The following is a 23,387-nucleotide window of genomic DNA, read 5'->3' on the forward strand; positions in this document are numbered from 1 at the left end:
ATTAGCTTGCGTTGTATGTATGTATGTTTGTATGTATGTATTTATTTATTTATTTGGGAAACAAACAATTCATACTATATAACATAGGTAAATGATTCATACATACAAGCAGAGGAATAATTATAGTTTCCACTATTAAATTTTACATAAAGATAAAAGCAAAATAAACATGAAGTAGCACAATGAAAAGGAACAGAAACACATACATTAAAATAATGCAGAAGAAAAAAAAATGATGTAAAAATCTATTTAAGTTTTTGCATTATCTGTCGTACACTCCTCCTGTAGATACCTATCGAGTTACAGAAAGGGTCGACACTTTGAAGGTGCTTGTTGTAATAATTACATGACCGAAATATAAAAGTACTGCAGTACCATACTTAGTTCTAGTAAGAGGAGTGTAAAACAACGCTCTACATCGATGTATGTATGTAACGGAATCTTTGAACTCGATTTTTACCCACTTTGAACGGTCCGATTAAATTAAATTTTTGAACAATTATCAAGAACCGATGACAATACACGATTTTAATATTTTTACCACATTCTCATCATCAGGATCGTCAGGAATCAGGATTAACGATTTTCCTTATGCGATTTTAGCGTGGTTTTTAGTTTTTAAACTATAATTATTACTTTAATTTTAGTACTTTTAATTACACATTAAAATACTTATAATTCTTAGCATTCAACCGCAATATGGTAATGAAGGATAACAAAGTATCATTAAAATTAGAAGTTTCCAAATTGTTACCAAGTCGTAAAGGGCTTACTTGCGTTTTTCTGCAATATTTAGCTATATTAGATAATGGCTACCAGTATGATTATTCGTTTTAACAAAGCAATGGCAATCAATCTATACTAATATTATAAAGAGGAAAACTTTGTTTGTTTGTTTGATTGTAATGAATAGGCTCAAAAACTACTGGAGCGATTTTAAAAATTCTTTCACCATTCGAAAGCTACATTATCCACGAGTAACATAGGCTATATTTTATATGAAATATATTTGATAAATAGATTTTGAGGCGGTACAAAGTTTGCCGAGTCAGCTAGTGTTTGATAATTGGTCATCAAGTGTTCACAACACCACACTGCGACTGCCAGCGCAAATAATGCATCGACGAGATGGATTTTCCAGAATATCTCGCTATCACTAATTAGTTGTTATTTGAAATACTGAAATACACTACAACTTAAAATTGAGCCTTTAATCTCGCGATCTCGTCTTATGGTGGTCAAATCCTTACTAATATTATAAATCCGAAAGTAACTCTTCTCTGTCTGGTTGTCTCTTCTTCACGCCTAAACCACTGAACTGGTTTTAATGAAATTTTGTAAAAAGATAGTCTAAAACCCGAGAAAGGACATAGCATAGTTTTTATCCCGGTAAACTAGGGATCTAGGGATGGCGGTCTAAGATCGATTAATCGGAGAATCAATCTTTTGGACCAAAAAGTCGATTATTTTAATCGATATTAGTAAGGATTGAATCGTAAACTATGCATTTGATCAAGTGATGATCTTTAGCAAAGTTGTTGTCCATGAGCCCACGAAGATTTCAGAGTTGGTACGACCAATTTTCGTCAGATGGTGCCACTGTCATGGAGGTACGAATTTTCAGTTTTATGTATGTTAGTATGTCATATTATTTTCTTTTAAACGCGGGCGAAGCCGCGGGCAAAAACTAGTAGGTAATAATTAACACAAAAACTTAACTAATGGAGTCTCTGTCTCGCTATCGCCACAAAATAAATACCACTTTGGCTTTAATTTAATGAAAACTGTAAGAAAAAAACGAATCGTACACGAAATAATACTTATTGAATATTATGAGTTCAAAACAAACTCAGAATCTTCACAAAATAATTATTACTAGTTTATGCCCGCGGCTTCGCCCGCGTTTAAAAGACAATAATATAACATACTAACATACATAAAACTGAAAATTCGTACCTTCAACTTTGCTAAAGATCAACACTTGATCATATGCATAGTTTACGATTCAACCCTTACTAATATCGATTAAAATAATCGATGTTTTGAGTCCAAAAGATCGATTCTCGATTAATCACCATCCCTAGTTCCCGTGGGATTTCCGGGATAAAAACTATTCTATGTCCTTTCTCGGGTCTCAGACTATCTTTGTACAAAATTTCATTAAAATCGGTTCAGTGGTCTGGGCGTGAAGATGAGACAACCAGACAGACAGACAGACAGAGTTACTTTCGCATTTATAATATTAGTAAGGATTTGTCCGGTAAGTTAGGTTGACCAATTGACAAAGATGGCAACAAAATCGATGATGGCGTCAAGACGACGACTTTTACTTTGGTCAGTTTTTATCTTTCGTTTATTATTCGTTATTCGAAACATTTACAAACATTGTTTTAATTAATAATGAGAAGGATTAGCCCATAGTCCACCGCGCTGGACAAGTGCGTATTGATAAACTTCACATACATTTGAAAACTTTTTTTACGATTTCTGTTTTCCTCACGATGTTTACCTTCACCGTTTAAGCAAGTGATAATTAATTTGTAATACGCACAAAACTTTGAAAAATCAGAGGTGCGTGTTCGGGATTGAACCCCGGACCCCTCGATCAAGAGGCCGAGTTTCTTAACCACTATCATTGCTTATAATAGTATTTATTGTTAACAAAATGATTTAATATTAACGTTTTCATGTAACAATATAATAAGGTATGACAATATATTCGTAGTGTGATCGTTTTGACCCGCAATAACATGCTAATTGTCCCAAACTAGTAATGAAAAGATTGTTTTAATTTGGTTTATTGTTTATAACCTTGCTTGAAGGTAGACCTTTGTGGTTCAACTCCAAAGGGACTATATCCAGGCCTATTTGTTGCAAATAACAGCAGTGTTAAGCGCTGCTGTGTTCTGGTTTAAAATGTGTGGCAAAGGAAACATATCTTGAAGGTAGAACCCTTTGTGGTTCGACTCCGGCGGGCACCACCGCCACACCTTTTTCTATTTAACAACGGCAGTGTTAAGCGTTGCTGTGTTCTGGTTTGAAGTGTGGTAAGGGAGACATACTTTTCCGAGGCGTTCCAGCTTAGCCCTCAGGGGTAGCGGCGCATCTGTTGCCGACGTCTGGTAGGAATCTAATCATATCTGTGATTGATAACAGATGTCCATGGGCAGCAGTAGCTTACCGTCAGGTGGACTGCATGCTTGTTCAGTAAATAAAATAAAAAAATGACAAATTTCGAACTTAGATAAAAATTGATTTTATTACTAGTATTACTGGTAGATACCTAGCTAGATGGAAACCAGAACCTATCCTATCGAATGCTACACGGATCTTAGGGCTGTTTCCTGCACATTTCTGCATCAGTTAGCTATAAGCCATTCTGTGATGTCATGACATCATTCATGTTTATTCTCTTGTCATCTCACTTAACATTTTCCTTATAGAAACTTATTTACGTACAAAATAAATATTAATCTTAAAAACAATCTTTTCATCACTAGTTTGGACAATTAGCATGTTATTGCGGGTCAAAACGTTCACACTACGAATAAATCGTTATAACTTTGTATATTATTACATGAAAGTGTTAATATTAACACATTTTGCTAACAATCATTGCAACTGCTTCTAATACATACATAACTTAAAATCTTAACTTCCTAGGACTAGGATTCGAACCCTGTACCATAGCCTACGCCAAATTTCCCACCACAACGCTGTTATCACATACATAAGGTTAAATAAGTGATTAAATTCAAATGGAGTATGTCTATCTCATGTATCACGGTTCACAGATCAAAAATTATCACAGACGGAACTTTCATTATGTTATTGTATAAAATTGATGTTGGGTTTTCCCTAAAAATCATGTTTTTATCAACAGCTTCTAAATATAAGTTATATAAATAATAATATTTTTAAGTAGTGAAAAGATACTCGCTGAATGACTTAAAAAAAATATTTATTAAATTAATTAGAAGGGTAGTATATCAGTTACACTAATTAAAAATAATACGTGTGGCACTCGGAGACTGCCGCGGTAAAGCTATTGCATAGCATTTTTTATCAACTTATGCAAATTGCAAGCGTGATATTTCAATAAGTCATTAACCCGTCAACTGGCGTGTGCGCCCCGGGGCGCACAGATTGCTACTAAAAAGTATCACATCAGTGCCGATCGGAGTGGGGGGTGTTAGGTTTTTTTCGTTACGGAATTTCTGGATTCGGTCTCCTCGCTCAAGGCCCGCGATAGAAGCTATGCAATAGCTTAAAAACATCAACATTTAAATTCCTTAAACGTAAGTTAAGCAACGGTGGGTGCGGACGAAAATTGGATGGATGACCGCTAGTGACAAAAATATATTAAAATAACAGTTGTAATCAACATTCAAATTACTAAAACGTAAATTAAGCAATGGAGGGCACGGCCGACAGTAGGATGGGTGACCGCTAGTGACAAAAACATTAAAATAGCAATTGTAATCAACATTTAAATTACTAAGACGTAACTTAAGCAACGTTTGTCGAGGTCGGATGTTAGATGAGTGACCGCTAGTGGCATAAACATATTAAACATCAGACTTAATCAACATTGTTGTTAAAAAATAAAATTAAAAAAAATGTGTATTACTGCCATCTGTTTTCAAGTTGACGAATTAAGGTGTTAGGAATTTTCGTTACGGAATTTCTCGATTCGGTCGGCTATGCAATAGCTTAATAAACAGAATTAAGTTACCTAATCTTACAAAAAGCACAAAACAATAACATAATGAACTTATAAGTAAAAATATAATTATGTTAAATTTCAATTTTAAAATGAAACTAGCTGACCCGGCAAATGTTGTGTTACCATATAAATAAAAAATTGTTAAGGCTGAACAACCCTTATCAGTTAGGGGTATGAAAAATAGATAGTAGCCGATTCTCAGACCCACTGAATATGCAAATAAAATTTGGTGAAAATCGGTTAAGCCGTTTTGGAAGAGTATGGTAACTAACATTGTGACACGAGAATTTTATATATGAAATTTTTGTAGTCAGTTATATATTACTCATTCATTTCACCATGCAGAACCTAAAATACTGTAACTAAAACCAAGTTTTTTTTGTGTTATACAGAAGTAGCAAAATTCTATCTGAAATTCTCTTACTGCTTGCTTCAAAATAGGCAAATATTCAAACAGAATTTCAACTCACGTTTAACTCTCTTACGCTTGGAGTACCAAAAAATCCTACATTATAAAATGAACCCACTGTCCAAATTTGAAGGTGGTAGAACCCACTGTGTTGACTCCAGCGGCACCACAGCCACACCTATTTCTAAATAATACAGTAAGTAAAGAGAATTTTTAAGTGCTGCTGTGTTCTGGTTTGAAGGGTGTGGTAAGGATCTGCGATTCAATTACATATACAACTGATTACTCAAAGTTCTGAATGTATTAGTAATGAATTTATAAGGTTTAGCATTTAAGGAAAACTTTATGAGGAAACTAATGTGCCTTCAATCCATTAAAAAAACTTTCTCAAAAGTATGTTAACTCTTTCAATTTAAACTCGGTCAGAGTGGCAGATTATGACCTAAATCTCTCACTCCCAAGGAGATCCATGCCCAGTAGTGGGTCAATGAAGAGTTCAGTTGTTATACCAATTTCCTTGTATGAATTGTATGGCATTTACCATTCTCCCTCCCACAAAAGGGTAGTACATACTGCATGGTTTAAAATGTATATAGTCCATGCCAAATTGCTAGTCCGCTCTGAAGTTGTTCCGCACAACTACAAGCATATATTCTGTAGCAACGTAAGGGCATACTAACACAGCTATGTATCCGTGGGCGCGAACGGGCAGCGGAGGGTGCCAGGTGGTCCCGCACTGTCTTCGTTCCGCTAATATCTACAATTTACTATTCAATGTGACTCGTTTCTATATTCAGATCGGACTAGCAGTTTGGCGCGGACTATACCATCATACATATTGGTAGCGGATTGTTGCGAAGTAGTTTTAATCCTAACTTAATAGCATGGATTTGCGCAAAATAACAACTGATACAATTAACTATGTTTGACATTTAACTACGTCATCATACCATACATGAAGAGGAGGTTAACCACAACCTATTTCCAATTGCTAATGAGATTTGCCAAATTATTTGGCAAAAGCAATCAATCTGAAATGGCACCTTGAAACAGGATGACAGGTTTTATATACAAATTTTACCCTATTTACACAACCTATTTGATAGTAAAGTCAATTAATATACCACTATTAAAAATAGGTCATCATCATCAACCCATTACTGTCCCACTGCTGGACACGGGTCTCCTCTCAGAATGAGAAGGATAGGCCATAGTCCACCGGGCTGGTCATGTGTGTATTGGTAGACTTCACATACCTTTGAGACAATTTTTTTAATCTTTATATACCTCTCAGGTATGCAGATTTCCTCACAATGTTTTCCTTCACTGTTTGGAGCAAGTGATAATTAATTTCTAATATGCACATATCTTTGAAAAATCAGAGGTGCGTGCCTGGGATTTGAACCTCGGACCCTTCATTTGCGAGGCCGAGTTTATTAACCACTAGGCTATCACTGCTTTAGTCATACACATACAAAAAGTGGCACATGAAATACAGCTTAACTGTCCCATACAAACTATGTCTATCTCGTTTTTGCACATACATTTAGACACGCTATCCTACTTGCACCTTACACCTTCCTAATGTGCATTTCTCGCCAAGTACCACCAAAGAGCGTAAATTGTTTTGTTAGTAACCTATCTACCTTTTTACTAGTAGTATATCAGTGGTAGACTTATTTCTTATGGTGGATTTATGTCTACAGATGTTGTATGTACAGATACGGTCGATGGCAAAACAAAATTATATCATTTGAACTCTTTGTGGTTCAACTCCGGCGGCACCACCGCCACACCTATTTCTACCTAATAACAGCAGTGTTAAGCACTGCTGTATTCTGAAGGGTTTGGTAAAGGAGACATACTTTTCCGACGCGTTCCAGCTTAGTCCTAAGGAGTAGTGGTGCATATGTGGCCGACCTCAGGTAGGAATCTAATCCTATCTGGGGTTGCTTAATGGTAAGTTACTGCCACCAATGAACATCTGGGTCATTGGTGGCAGTAAGTTACCATCACACGGACTACATGCTTGTCTGCTACTCTTATATTATAAAAAAAAATTATACAACATGTATATATGTTCATATTCATATCTTCCATAACATATATATAGAAACACTAGTTTTCGCCCGCGGCTTCGCCCGCGTTTAAAAGAAAATAATATGACATACTAACATACATAAATACATATATATTGGAATACCAGTGGCGCCATCTGGCGAAAATTGGTCGTACCAAGTCTGGAACCTTCGTGGGCTCATGGACAACACCTTTGCTAAAGATCATCACTTGAACAAATGCAAAGTTTACGATTCAATCCTTACTAATATCGATTAAAATAATCGACTTTTAGGTCCAAAAGATAGATTCTCTGATTAATCGATCTTAGATCGCCATCCCTAGTTCCCGTGGGATTTCCGGGATAAAAACTATCCTATGTCCTTTCTCGAGTTTTAAACTATCTTTGTACAAAATTTCATTAACATCGGTTCAGTGGTTTAGGCGTGAAGAAAAGACAACCAGACAGACAGACAGAGTTACTTTCGGATTTATAATATTAGTAAGGATTTAAATATATGGAAATCACGTGTTTCTGAAGATGGTAGAACCCTCTATGATTCCACTCCGCAAGCACCACCGCCACACCTATTTCTGTTATAACAGCAGTATCAAGCGCTGCTGTGTTCTGCTTTGAAGTGTGTAAGGGATACATATTTTTTTGAGGCATTCTAGCTTAGTCCTCAGGGCTTACCTTATCTTATCTAGGGTTCATTACATGTACATGAGTGGTAACAGCCACATATCATCAGGGCACATCGAAAAATTGTTTAAGCATTACAAGTAAAGCCTCTGAAAATAGCGCTTTGGTCTCGTATTATATGTCCAGGGAACAAAACACATGCATTGAAGTTACGAATATGCATGTTACGAATTAGTTATTGCATGTGCTATGGAAGAAGATGAAGAATTTTTTTATGAAGAAACCTACATTTTTGAAAATTCTTTAAATAGCGTGAAGTCTGCCAGTCTGCACTTGGTCAATACATTGGTAATATCTATTAAATGTTGAACTGAAGTTCACAATTTGACAATTTTTTTCTAACTGTAGAGGGTAATGTTTTTCAAGTGTAATTATTTATGTAAGTTTTATTTTTTGCCATACTCTACAGCTCAAATGGTTTGATACATTACAACATATGAGGTTTTGATAGGTTCGTCTAAATTGTGGGAGTGACATAGGCTACATTTAGAAGGTGGTAGAACCCTTTGTTTCGCCTCCAGCAACACCACCGCCACACATATTTCTGCCTAATAACAGCAGTGTTAAGCGCTGCTGTGTTCCATTTTAAAGGGTGTGGTAAGAGAGACACACTTTTCCGAGGCGTTCCAGCTTAGTCCTCAGGGGTAGCGGCGCATCTGTGGCCGACCTCAGGTAGTAATATCTAATCCTATTTGGGGTTGATTACAGATGTCCACGGGCGGCAGTAGCCACTTACCATCAGGTGGACTACATGCTCGTCTGCTACTTCTATATTATAAAGAAAAAAATTACTTCCCTTTTCAATAAATTATTTCAAAAGTGTCAAAAGTTTTTGTGATAATAATGACTAGTTACTTAAATAGTAATATTGCACACTTATGGAGTTTCTTGCACCGCTTCTTCTCCATAGTGAAACCATCCAAAGCGGTGGTAGTTTGTTGACATCCAAAAACTATTCTACATGAATCAATTTAGAAATAAATGAGATTTGAATTTGAATCAAATTTCGAACTAAATAAGCAAAGATTGGTTATGATTGATTACTAATGGGTATTAGTGGACTATCCCCTAAACCTTTTTGCTTTTAATAAGTTTTGTTCCTAGCAGTAGGACAGAAATATCTTGATAAAACTATTGAGAATAAAATGAACAAACAGAGTACCTATTTCATACTAAAAAGTTAACTTTGAAATTTTCAAGACAAAGGACACTTGGCTGTCAAAAATCTACATAAATTATCTTGTGTTGCAACACAATCCAATAATCTATCTATCGTCGGATGATTCACCAAAATTGGCGCAGCTATCGCAGATAACCAAACATACATAAACAATTCCATTTTCAACACATTTAGTGGAAATAATTCAGAGCTGCAACAGTGTTAAGTTTGCTAAATTTCCGTCCTCCAAGATTCCCTTACACAAAAAATATTACGCATAAAAATGAGTCACCCGGTAAGTGAAAATATAATATATACGATATACATATATATGTATTACAGCTATAGACATGGAAAAACCCAAATACCTTTATTCTTACCCATGGTTGTAACGTTATAATCTGCTTGGGTGAAATGCAGGCTGCAAACTTTGGAGTACTTTGTGTACGGTTTTCCTCTTTTCAAAATTATGTTCCACTTGTCAGCCATGATTACGTCGCGCGGGAAACGGTGGAACTTCACGTTCTTCGTCTTACCGGCGAGCGAAGTGCATTGTGGCACTGTGCAGTAATAGCCCATCGCGATCCCAACAGCCAACCTTTGTTATGGTACAATTTTCCGGCAATCAACGCACCGCACACTCATTAAAACACACCGCACAACACAGTTACTGCGCGTTAAACTTCAATTATTTTCCCCCGAACTTATAACATTTACAAAAATCGAATTCATTAGCCCGCAGCCTTGAAATATTTGACATGTATTCACCTTTTTTTCCCTTCCCCACTTCCCACTTTTTCAGAAAAATGGCGTAGACACAGACAATGAGAAACCACCACTCTGGTGCCAGAAACTGTAGAGACTAACCACAGATTAAAGAAATTTATTACATATGCAATTTTCGAAATATATGTCCTCGTTTCAGGGTATTCCCATGTAGATAATCAAAATTGACCTTTACTCATGAAATCATTACGTAAAACGATAAGAATAAATAAATAATTTGCCGGCGTATGCAAAATAAATACGCAATTCTATAGACAAACTCAAGTGACAGTTGACGGAAACATGGCCAACGACAAACAAAACAATTTTTTTCTAATCATGTCGGCGCTTGGCTGGTGTTTATGCGCGAAGTTTTGTTTGTTTTTGTAACATAATTGCTTGGACGCAAAAAAGGTGGAAAGAACGCGATTTAGATATGTTAATTAGTGTTTTTCTGCGTATTTTGAGATAGCAAGATGCCGTATTACTGTACCGTGCCGCGCTGTACGTCGATGGCGGGGAAGGTGAAAAATGTGTCCTTCCACCAGTTCCCTAGGGATGAGGAGTTAGCTAAACTGTGGAATAAGATCCTGAAAAGAGGGAAGCCGTACACGAAGTACTCAAAAGTGTGCAGTTTGCACTTCACGCCCGATGATTACACAATAACAAACGCTGGTAAATATAAAGGTATATAATTATGGTACTAGATGCATAATCACCACGGTAAGTAGAAATTGAACTCTAATAGACACTAAAATAACATTATTGCGCACTACACCGTTTCCAACGTTTACAGTAGTGTCCTATTACCTACATTAGGGTTTTAATAAGGTAGGGTGGTCTAAAAACGAATAATACTGGAAGTTAAAGGTAGAACATCCCTTGATCTGACATTGCTCTGGATGACTGTTGCTTCTACTGCCCTACATATGTCTGTTTCGTAACAGCAGTGTAGCACTGCTGTGTACTGATTTAAAGTGTGGATAGTTTCTCATATTTTTCGAAGACCACAGGCACCAGTATAACAGTAACTCAGTTTTCAGACAGAAACTCAGTCTTATTTGGGGCTAATACAGATTTAGTGATAAACAAGTGGTTGAAACTATTTCTCAATTAGAAATTTTGTATTGTCTAACCCTTAGTGGCTTGACTATGGAGGAACTATCTCCACACTTGTGTGTACCTAATAATAGTATTGTTAAGAGCTGCTGTGTTTCAAAGAAGTGATACATGCATAATCAAGGCATTCCAGCTTAGTCCTCAGGGTTAATGACATTATAGAATGTGTAGTGGTGCATCGTTAGAACTAATACTCCAAAGCTATTTACACGACACACTATATTATAGATTTATAGATTACAATTGAGAAGCGAAAGTTAGCGAACAATAAGAATAATTAAAAATGATAATATATTAATTTTCATATATACACAATTGACATGACAGGATATTGTCATTTTTTTCTTTTTCATCTCAAATATTAGGTTTTCGATATAGAGATAGAAGGAGGTTTGTAGGTTACACTCTACAACATATTTGAGGCTGACGTCAGGTAGGACTCTTATATAAGGTTGATAATAAATGTCCATGAGTAGCAGTATAGCAGTGATAGCCTAGTGGTTAAGAAACTCGGCCTCTCAATCAAGGGGTCTGAGGTTCAAATCCCAGGCACGCACCTCTGATTTTTCATAGTTATGTGCATATTAGAAATTAATTATCACTTGCTAAACGGTGAAGGAAAACATCGTGAGGAAACCTGCATACCTGACAGATTTATAAAAAAAAAAGAAATCTCAAAGGTATGTGAAGTCTACCAATACGCACTTGGCTAGCGCGGTGGACTATGGCCTAATCCTTATCATTCTGGGAGGAGACCCGTGCCCAGCAGTGGGACAGTAATGGGTTGTTGATGATGATGTTGATGAGTAGCAGTAGCCATTATCAGGTGGACTGCAAGCTCGTCTTACTTCTGGATTGTAAAAACATCTTAGTTTTAATTTTGATGATCTGCCTAATAAGTCTTCCATATAAATTTCAGGTCAATGGAGAACATTAAGGAAAGACGCAATACCGTCCAGGAATCTACCAACGGAAGCACCGACGCCATACCACCGAAGAGTGTTCACACCATGGTCACCGTCCAATGCAGTTGATCCTAGGGTATGTACTTAAACTAATGTTAAGCCTGCTCCACATTCTCGCGTGAACGCAAGAAAAACCCAATTCGTATAGGCTCCACATTCTCATTCCTCGTGGTTTTCTCGCTTTCTCTCGAGAATGTGAAGTGGGCCGTAAACTTGACGCAATCTTAACATGAGCCCCAAATTCAAAATACTTTTTACTAACTTGTTAAGTAAATTTTTGCATTTTTTTTCTGTAAAAAGTAGTTTTGATTGAAATGATTTTAATGCAATATATAGCGGGCTTGAAACCTTAAGGAAATATAAAAAAATAGAGTTTTTTGTCTCTAATTTTCTCTCCATTTGTTTCTTTTGTCAATACATAATTTTTTAATGGATCATAATAATATATTAATTAATTTAAGAAAAACCTTTGTGATGTAAATAAACGATTTCTACACTCAAAGACCCACAATAGTATTCCCTGTATCATGTGTTATATGGACACACACACAAACAAATACACAAACACCCAGACCCAGAAACAGAAACCTAAATGCATCATTTAGATATTTGTCTGGACGGGATTTGAGCCCGGGACCTCCTGCGCATCAGACTTGTGACTGCTACGCCATGCGGGTCGTCTAATAAATATCAATTTATTATAATTTCAGTTGCACCAACAGATGGCGCAAGCTATATACGTACAAACAATGCTAGCGATGCAGGCAGCCGGAGTTACTGATGTCAACACGAACCTATTTAATAATGGTAAGTTTAGTATAAAAACCCTCTGTGGTTCGACCTCAAGGTACTACCACGCCTATTTCTGTTATAACAGTAGTGTAGCGCTGCTGTGTTCTCGTTTAAAATGTAGTAGGTACGAGACTTGCGCGAGGATCGAATTTAGTCCTCAGAAGTAGCAAACTAACATGCAGTGGATTTGATGGTCACTGGTGCTTAAAGACATTTGTAATTAACCTCAGTACCCCCAACCATTAGTTTTCAAAACATCCCACAATTTTACGTTACGTTTACTATCCATTTTGCTGTTCTGCTTGCTTCAGTAGAATGAGTTGTCGAAAGCGCACCACTGAGTAAACGTAACAATAAGTAAGTGCTCATGTGAGGATGAACTTTTTGTCTCCCTCACATGTTCGCAAAAAAGAGAGATGAAACATAAAGCGCCATTTTGTCAATTTAGACATTTAATGTTACGTTACTGACACTATAGTTTCGATACAATCCGCTAGGGGCGCTGATTGGAAATTGTATGGGCAAATACGTAAACAAATACTAAAACAGTCATATTTGTCAAAACGTAAAAACTCATGGTAAGGGTACAGATTGGTCTAAAAGTCGGCCATAGAAATATACTGAAATATACTGAATAAGGTTTAAATGATCTAAATAAGTATCTTATAAGTGTTTTATACATCTTTATGCTATATGCTTTATGCATCTTATAAGTCTTACATATTTAAACCAGAAACCGTTATAGATACTGTTGTTGTGAGGTTAAAATAGACATTGTTGATGTTAATTATCGGGCAATAATCATTATCATCACCCTATCATCAATACTATCATCATTTTATCATTTTCAGATCAACAGATGCCCTCACCGAACACAGACAGCTCAAGATCTCCGACAAGTAACCAATCAGACCAGATGAGCTTAAATTATGACCAAATCGAGAATATTCTACAACAGCGCAACCTACCTATAGATCCTAGCACAGATATAGACGACAAACAAACGGACAGACAGACAGACGTAGATAGTATCAGTAGTTTTGGTTTAGAGAATAAAGTTACATATAGATGCAATGAATGTTCGAAGTGTTTCAAAGATCCCGACGTGTTTGTACTACATAAGCGGGTACACACGAAAAATGTTAAAACTATTGAAAAAGAGAATATAGTTGAACATGATACTCAGGAAACGCTTAAAGCGAATCCCATTTTAGCTAATTTACTCAAATCTAGCATTCCACAAGGTTCTATCAGTGATTTGGATGGTAATAAAGCCTTCGATACTAACGTTAATAGTATTGAAAGCCAAATAATGACAGCTCTAGCGGCTAACATGGAGAATTACTTGCGAAATCTATCAACTATCATGACTAGCAATTTCATTGATAATCGAATTGATGCTAATGATAATGATAATGATGATAGAGATACAAAAGTTGATGACGGACCAAATATTGTTGATAAAAATGACTGTGATAAGCAAGACTATGATACTCATGATAATTTAGTGATAGATGAGGGAAATGATGATGATGATGATGATAATTTGTAAGTATGACTTTCCTATGTATAAAATAGTGTAAGTTTAATGATAAACTGAAAATTAAGAACGGATTTGTACTGTATTAATAGGCATGATGGTAGTATTAAAAAATCAAAGAATAAATGATTTAAGTAAAAACAATATATTGAAAGGATTCTCAAAAATGACTCAGTTTAAAAAATAACTTTAAGATTAAATAAAATGAAAGTATAAAATAATGCAGTCGGCCATCTTGTCTGAAACGCTAATCGGGGCGCGAATGACGTCACTTTTGGGTATGTCACTGAATTGCTTGAACTTTTGTATGGGATGTTCTAACGTGACGTCACCATCAGACGCCATGACACCGCGAGCGTTTTCGCGCTTAATCCAAAATAAGTATAAAAATATGCCATTATTTTCGTTAATACGGAATTTGTTGTAAAAACAATACGATTTTTGGAATCAGTAGACGTGTATGTACATTATAGAAGGGGTTTTCAAAATTTGTCATCATGCCTATTGTACGTTTTTTCATTGCAAACTTTAAACCTTTTAGATGATTGTTTGGTCTTCTACATTTTTGTGTAGTTTTTTGTAATATTTCTATGTCTAAATTGCAATATTTGCTAGAGTATATGTCCTAAAATTTATTAAAAGGACCAATATATGCCCATGCATACATGAAAGGGCTAATTCATAAAATTCTTAACTGAATGAAGAGTATACTTTTAGTATACTATTTTAAATTTGTATTCTCCGCGCCAAACTGCTAGTCCGCTCCGAATATAGAAACGAGTCGCGTCGCAATAGCAAATTACAAGCTGCCCGCTCTCGCCCACGGGTACATAGTTACGTTAATGTGCTTACGTTACGGAGTAGATGCTAACTAAACCGTGCGCAACAACTTCAGAGCGGACTAGCAGTTTGGCGCGGACTATACCTGCGCTGGTATACTTGAAGGTAGACCTCTCCGGTCCACTGTTGTATATGACATTAATCTATAAATATGACTGCCAGTAATAATTGTGGTATTAATATTGCAAACTTATAATTTGTAAAACAATTATATCTTTCCTTTAAAATTAAAATGATGTAAGTGCAAATACCGTGCGCCGGAGAGCAATGTATTAGTATCAGTGTTGCCTTCAGCTGCCTCTAATGGTCTAAGATTCTTATATAGGTCCTTTGAAGGTGGTAGAACCCTTTATGGTTTGACTCCGGAGACACCAACGCCACACCTATTTCTGTTATAACAGCAGTGTTAGGCGCTGCTGTGTTCTGGTTTGAAGAGTGCGGTAAGGGAGAGAGACTTTTCCGAGGCGTTTCAGCTTAGTCCTCAGGGATAGCGGCGCATCTGTGGCCGAACTCAGGTAGGAATATCTAATCCTATCTGGGGTTGATTACAGATGTCCGTATGGCAGTAGCGACTTACTGTCACGTTAACTGCATGCTCGTCTGCTACTCCTATATTATAAAAAAAAAAAACCTTCACCGAGCTGGATAATGGATGAAACGTACTTTCATATGTCTCAAAATATATTGCAAATAGGTTGACTAAAAATTTTAGTCATTTTGCTAAAAATACTTTAAAATTTGTCTATTAACTAATCCAGTTAAATGTTTAAGACTAAATCTTTTTAAGGAATCGCGAGATTTGCACTTCCGTCATTATAATTCTAAGGTATGATATATAAAATCAGTATTATGTAATAGGTACTATATTTTGTATAACATATTTAGTTTTAGTTTGTTTTAGATCCCACCTTTAGTTCTATTTATATTTAGCAACTTATAGTCAAAATGTGCTAAATTCAAAAAAAGCAAAAAATATAATTGTCTTAAATAAGCTTTCGATTCTACACATACATGATTTTAGACTTTTTTTTTTATGTAACAGGTGCAGTGATAGCCTAGTGGTTAAGAAACTCGGCCTTTTCATCAAGGGGTCGAGGTTCAAATCGCAGGCACGCACCTCTGATTTTTCAGTTACGTCTATTATAAAAATTAATTATCACTTGCTAAACGGTGAAGGAAAAAATCATGAGGAAACGCATACCTGAGAAATCTTCAAAAAAATGTTTTCAAAGGTATGTGAAGTCTACCAATACGCACTTGTCCAGCGCGGTGGACTATAGCCTAATCCTTCTCATTCTGAGAGGACCCGTGCCCAGCAGTGGGACAGTAATGGATTATTAAAATACTTATAATTGGATTTAGCACATTTTCTCTTAAAGCTGATGTTGAATTAACAACATTAAAGTCGAATTACTGTTTTATTCACGAATATATGTGTAAGGCCCGTGCCAGACATAGCACAAACATTTGAACACATGTTTGAGCACGGATCTCAAATACCCGTCCTTCACTGTATTCAAACATGTGTTCAAATGTTTGTGCTATGTCTGGTACGGGTCTAAAAGAAACATAATATGATGTCAAAATATGTAGTAACATACATATGACGCGAGCTTAGTCCTCAGAAGTGGCGACGCTGTGAATGGCTTCAATTGAAGGTGGTAGAACCCTTTGTGGTTCGACTCCGGCGGCACCACCGCCACACCTATTTCTACCTAATAACAGCAGTGTTAGGCGCTGCTGTGTTCCGGTTTGAAGGGTGTGGTAAGGGGGACAGACTTTTCCGAGGCGTTCCAGCTTAGTCCTCAGGGGTAGCGGCGCATCTGTGGCCGACCTCAGGTAGGCATATCTAATCCTATCTGGGGTTGATAACAGATGTCCATGGGCGGCAGTAGCCACTTCCCATCAGGTGGACTGCATGCTCGTCTGCTACTCTTATATTATAAAAAAAAAAGGTAGAACCTGTTCTATACCGCGGTTTAAGAGTCAGATGAACGTATGTACAAAAAATCAAAAATCGGTATGTTTTCACAAAACGGTTCTCAATGAGTCCTTTATGAAATGGCAAAACGACGTTATGCTGTATTCAATATTTAATAAATATAAAACCGAATAAATAAAAAAAATATATATATTGTGTTTTGTAAGCTTTTATAAATATATTTTTTTATTTATATTTTTAAAAACTCTAATAGTACGACAATATATTAATATACAGGGTGAATTTTTAAAACGGGCCTTCAGGGCCAAATCCGAAACTATAAGGATTAGCGAAAAATGCTGAAAGGAGTTACGAGGCCGATTTTGATAAAAACTAAAACTGCATCATTAGTTTTTTAAAATATTTTTTTCCTTAGCCGGGAATCGAACGAGTTCATTTTGAAAAAAATGACACCTCTATATTATTCCACTATCTGATAGTGTCGCTTATAAGGATCAAATTCTGGGAAGTAATGTTATGTGACAAATTAAAGGAAAAGCAAAATTTTGAAGAAAATACGTATTTTTCCATACATTGGCATACTAACCCTTAAGGATTATACATAACATATGATTTATGTATAATTCTTTAGAAACAGACATAAGTCATAGCATTGAAGAATTTGTTGGTTAATCAACTAATTATTCGATGTTATGACTATGCCATACGGCTTAGTATGAGAAAGTAATAGTTTGGCAAATAAGTAACCGCCGTTTTTGGGATTTATTTTTTAATGAAAATAGATAACTGATTAAATAGTAAATTCTTATTGTTTGTTGTTTTTCAACTTCGTTTCAACGTTAAATATGATTTTCTATATCTCTTTTTTAGTAATCACTCGGATTTGACTCTAAAAAGTAATTCTCGCAAATTGTCAACTTTACATCTGTATTAAACGAAACTCGGTCCATAGCAAGTAAATCTATTTTAATGGTCCTAAAAATAACCTTAGCTAAGTCGGGCATAAAAATATAAATTATTGCGTAACAAAACGTCCATTTCGAATGATTAGAAACATTGAGCCAAAAAAAAAGTTAATACACGAAATGTTTAAATTGATGAATGGCGGAAACTTAACTGCCAAATAAATATGAAAAAATATGTATTTTCTTAAAATTGAGGCTTTTTCTTTAGTTTGTCATTTATCATTACTTTCCAGATTTTGATCCTTATAAGCAACACTATCAGATAGTGGAATAATATAGAAAGTGCATTTTTTTTCAAAACGAACTCGTTCGATTCCCGGCTAGGGAAAAAGTTATTTTAAAAAAGTAATGATGCAGTTTTAGTTTGTATCAAAATCGGCCTCGTAACTCCTTTCAGCATTTTTCGCTAATCCTTATAGTTTCGGATTTGGCCCTGAAGGCCCGTTTTAAAAATTCACCCTGTATATTTTTATTTAAACTACTGTATATAATCTCTATTATTGATCTGGTAAAGTATGGAGTGGCGAATTCTCACAGTATTCTTTGCTCTCCTGTAAAATTGACAAAATGTAGATACGTTCATGTGACTCTTACACCGCGATATGGAGTTGGTTTTAGGCCATATGGCAGTGACTTACCGTCAAGTGGACTGCATGCTCGTTCGTTCAATGTTATAAATAAAAAAAATACGTGTGGCACTCAGAGACTGCCGCGGTAAAGCTATTGCATAGCATTTTTATCAACTTATGCAAATTGCAAGCGTGATATTTCAAAAAGTCATTAACCCGACAACTGGCGTGTGCGCCCCGGGGCGCACAGATCGCTACTAAAAAGTATCACCGCTGTGCCGGTCGGAGTGGGGGGTGTTAGGCTTTTTTCGTTACGGAATTTCTGGATTCGGTCTCCACGCTCAAGGCCCGCGATAGAAGCTATGCAATAGCTTAAAAAATATATAATTAATTTTTACGAAATTTAAGATTAAATGTCTGAAAATTTTGTTTCATAGACTGACTCTAACCCAACTCTGAAATGAACTTTATATTCTTTTGCAAATAAATTTTCCTCTGTCCATTATTGATATCTAAGCAATGATAGCCTAGTGGTTAAGAAACACGGCCTCTCGTTCGAGGGGTCCGAGGTTCAAATCCAAGGCACGCACCTCTGATTTTTCAAAGTTATGTGCGTATTAGAAATTAATTGTCACTTGCTTAAACGGTGATCGAAAACATCGTGAGGAAACCTGCATACCTGAGAGATTAAAAAAAACAACTCAAAGGTATGTGAAGTCTACCAATACGCACTTGGCCAGCGCGGTGGACTATGGCCTAATCCTTCTCATTCTGAGAGGAGACCCGTGCCCAGCAGTGGGACAGTAATGGGTCGATGATGATGATTAATATCTAATCCACAGTCCACTTAACATCAGGTAGATTATGCTTTTTCGCTACCGGCGTGGCGCAACGGTCAGCATGCTGGTCTTACACGCTAAGGGTTACGGGTTCGATTCCCATTTAAGCAAATATCTAAAGGATGAATTTAGATTTATGTTCTGGGTATTTCTGTATTTGTTTGTGTCCATGACCGGTAAAAATCCAAGTGTGCGACTATGAGTGGAGAATTTTGTTTTTGTTTTAAAACTAAATATATTTTTATATCTTCTTATATGTATATAAAATTCTCGTGTCACAATGTTAGTTACCGTACTCCTCCGAAACGGCTTTACTGAGTTTCACCAAATTTTATATGCATATTCTGTAGGTCTGAAAATCGGCTACTATCTATTTTTCATACCCCTAAGTGATAAGGGTTGTTCACCCTTAACATTTTTTATTTATATGGCAACACAACGTTTGCCAGGTCAGCTAGTATATTTTTAATATTTTGAAAATAAAGTTCATTTTTGAAATAAGGGTTGATATAAAAAGACTGTTTTATGTAAATAATTGGCACCCCACCGATTTTGAAATTTTTTTTTGCTAAGTTTACTCTAGATATAGTAATATTAGTGCCTTCTTAGATATATTTTTATGTATTATTTTGATTTAGGTGTGTATGGAAAATCTAGATTTAATTTAATTAAGAAAATCTATTGTTTTTTTGGTTTTTGTAAAGATTTTCCGACTGCATATGTATGATGAACAATAAAATGAAATAAATGTAAATTATTATTAAAAAAACTAAAAACCATGCTTTTATAGTTAACTAAAAGGTAATAATTGTTGCAATCTAGTAAATTTGCCATGAACTTTCTCTAAGGCGCTCGAACACCGCCTCGAAAATCGTTAATCCTGATGATCCTGATGAGGATAATGGGACAAAATTATTATAATCGTGTATTGTCATCGGTTCTTGATGATTGTTTAAAATTTTGAATTAAAGTGTCCGTTCAAGTGTGTAAAAGTCGAGTTCAAAGATTCCTTAACATACATACAGGTCAAGCTAATAAAAGCGTGGTAAAAGTGTGTTAAAATGTTGACTATTGTATAGTCCGCTTAAAACCGCTAGTCCTCTCTGAATTTGTTGCGAGTAGGTGTAGTCATACAATTTGCTATGGCGACGCGATTCATTTCTATATTCAGAGCGGACTAGCAGTTTTACGCGGACTATACGATCAGGTGGACTGCATGCTCGTCTTACGTCGTATATTATTTAAAAAAGAACATAGGTCCGAACCATTATTTGGTATTTCATTAATTATACATGAATTAGTATTGAATCTATAAACAGACTGTTTTTTGTGAATTTTTGATCTCTTTTTTCTTTTTGGAAGTTGTATAAATTATGTAAGAATAAATGTACCTTTATATTTATTTTTTTATTTTTCATCCTTTTTAGCACTAAAAACCTTTATAAGTGAACTTTTAAAATGGGCCTGTAGGGCCAAATCCGAAATTATAAGAAATAGCGAAAAATTGAAAGAAAGAAAGGAGTTATGAGGCCGATTAAAAAAAAACTAAAACTGCATTATTAGATATTTTTAATGTATTTCCTTACCCGGGAATCGAACAAGTTCCACCATTGGATAGTGTCGCTTATAAGGATTAAATTCTGGGAAGTAATTATAAATGACAAACTAAAAGAAAAGGAACGGGAAGGGATAATCTCGGGGTATATATTGTACGATATTCTTTCTACCTATTTCAACATATAACATACCTTTCCGAGGTGTTCCAGCTTAGTCCTCAGGGGCAGCGGCGCATCTGTGGCCGACCTCGGGTAGGAATATCTAATCCTATCTGCGGTTGATTACAGATGTCCATGGGCGGCAGTAGCCATTTACCATCAGGTAGACTGCGTGCTCGTCTGCTATTCCTGTTATAAAAAAACCTATTGTATGCAAGGTCTTATATAGTAAAATGATAAAGAAAAATATAATAGAAACTTATTACTTATCGCACTATTTCATATATATATGTGTGTAATTTAATCGTTTATTTATTTTTATGTTTTCAAATGTAACATAACAAATAAACATCATTAGATCATTTATAACAAAGCACATTTCGAACTGAAGTAAATTATTAGACAACCTACAAATGTATTTACTAAATGCTTAACGATTCATCTGAAAATAAATTTATCCCCACAATTTTTGACTTAATAAATCATATTTATTTTCTTCTTTCTTTCTTAATAAATCATAGTAAGTATATACTTATATATTTTTGAATGCGCTTTATTTGTAAAACGTAATCCAGAATTATTTAAATTTCATTCTAGAGTCCGTCTTAAAGATAAGGTACAAACTGTGAAATGTAACACACATATATTTAAACAAAGCTTATTTTCCAAAGTACCAGTGATATACAATAAAATACCAAAAACAATACGGCATATAAGCGACAATCAAAACTTTAAAAATAAATTACACGAATATCTCATTGACAAGTCCTACTACCATATTAATGATTTTTATAATGTCATTAACTGAAACAATTATTTTTCTATTATATCTTGTCTGTTTTATGTATGAGCCATTATTTTATAATAAAATATTTTTATTTGTACTGACATGCTATTTTGTTGTTTATTTAATAATTTAATATGATGATTTCTATTAATTTTATTATTGTATCCTTTTCTAATTCAATATTATTATTTTAATTAGAATTATTACCTATGACATATTTGCATACCCTTTGGGTTAGGATAGGACCACAAAACTAATGTATTCCATATATAATGTATTTCACCTTATCCTGCAATAAATAAATGAATTGAATTGAATTGAACTTATTACCAACTTTACTAGTAAATCAATATTGCATCAAATCGAGAATGATACGTTGTACAAAACAAACGAAATTCAAAGTTATGTAAAAATAAAACTATTTATTCAACAAGCTTACAACTTTTTTATTCCCGCTGAAAATACTCGTAACACTCAAATGTCAAGTCATGTTCTTTTTTATGCTCAATCATAACATCTTACCAGCCAGCGATTTTATAAATGAGAATCATTTAATTATTATTAAAAATAACATATCGTGAAAATAACAAAAAATGATTAAAATAGTGAATACTTTTCTAACATGTAATTTTAGGTTTTTACTTATCAGTATTTACTATACTACACTTTACAGAGGTTAAAATTGTATGTTTTACACAACTAAGTCTGATTACCCTATCTACAGCAAGGTTATCAAATTTTATGTACAAAAATTTAAATCAAGCACCAAAAGAAGTTTATTTTGGCATCACCGAAACTGAAACATAGTACATACAATATCTATTTATTATCCAAATAAATCCCAACAAGAAAATTTTAAAGATGAAGGGTATAAAATTATTGACACTAAAAAGCAATAATAGTTGCAATCTAGCAACTTTGCGATGAACTTTCTCTAAGGCGCTCGAACAATCTCGCCTCGAAAATCGTTAATCCTGAGGATGTTGATAAGGACAATGGTACAAAATTATTAAAATCGTGTATTGTCAGGTTTTTGATCATTTATTCTTCAAAATTTTGAATTAAACTGAACGTTCAAAGTGGATAGAAATCGTGTTCAAAGATTCCGTTACATAGTTACATACATACCTACATACATACATACAACCCAAGCTAATAAAAGCGTGTTAATAATAAAATATACCTTGTGATAAAGTCACTTGGTAACAATCATTTTTGTGAGCAGCAATCAGCACTAATCTGAAATTCTGAAATATTTTGACGTTACCAAAACACATATTCCCATCTCATTTACATTCAGTACCCTTACCATGAGTTTTCAAAACTTCCCACAATTATACATTACGTTTACTCAATCCATTATTCTGTTCCGTTTGCTTCAGTAGACTGGGTAACAATAAGTAAATGTGCAAGTCTTTTTGTCTGCCTCACATGTTTGCAAGAGAGAAGAAGAAGAGAAACAAAACATAAAGCGCCATTTTGTCTTTTTTTATA

At 35.0% G+C, this 23,387-nt stretch overlaps 2 protein-coding genes across 4 annotated transcripts in view; one reads left to right on the top strand and one right to left on the bottom strand.

Moving 5' to 3' along the window:
• LOC140756895 (uncharacterized) overlaps positions 1–9,857 on the bottom strand; it is a 28,740-nt gene extending 18,883 nt beyond the window's left edge. Inside the window, exon 1 of one of the 2 annotated variants that reach the window (XM_073092431.1) lies at positions 9,436–9,857. In XM_073092431.1, the coding sequence (XP_072948532.1) occupies positions 9,436–9,634 (199 nt within the window). In that variant the 5' untranslated portion in view covers positions 9,635–9,857. Of the gene's footprint in view, positions 1–9,423 lie in introns of both variants that reach the window. The other variant, XM_073092430.1, reaches the window with a different exon arrangement.
• Positions 9,858–10,137: 280 nt separating this feature from the next.
• Positions 10,138–16,406, top strand: LOC140756867 (uncharacterized). Of its 2 annotated transcripts, none has more exons than XM_073092399.1 (4): positions 10,138–10,507; positions 11,859–11,980; positions 12,615–12,711; positions 13,548–16,406. In XM_073092399.1, exons 1-4 carry the CDS (start codon positions 10,297–10,299, stop codon positions 14,246–14,248), a joined length of 1,131 nt encoding a protein of 376 aa, XP_072948500.1. In that variant the 5' UTR covers positions 10,138–10,296; the 3' UTR covers positions 14,249–16,406. The 2 variants fall into 2 exon arrangements, with proteins under 2 accessions (XP_072948500.1, XP_072948501.1); XM_073092400.1 differs by having other exon boundaries at positions 10,138–10,495.
• Positions 16,407–23,387: the final 6,981 nt, after the last annotated feature.

This window comes from Epargyreus clarus, unplaced genomic scaffold (assembly GCF_041222505.1).
Source record: "Epargyreus clarus isolate Ecla_fem2 unplaced genomic scaffold, WU_Ecla_fem_2.2 ptg000036l, whole genome shotgun sequence".
Lineage (NCBI taxonomy): Eukaryota > Metazoa > Arthropoda > Insecta > Lepidoptera > Hesperiidae > Epargyreus > Epargyreus clarus.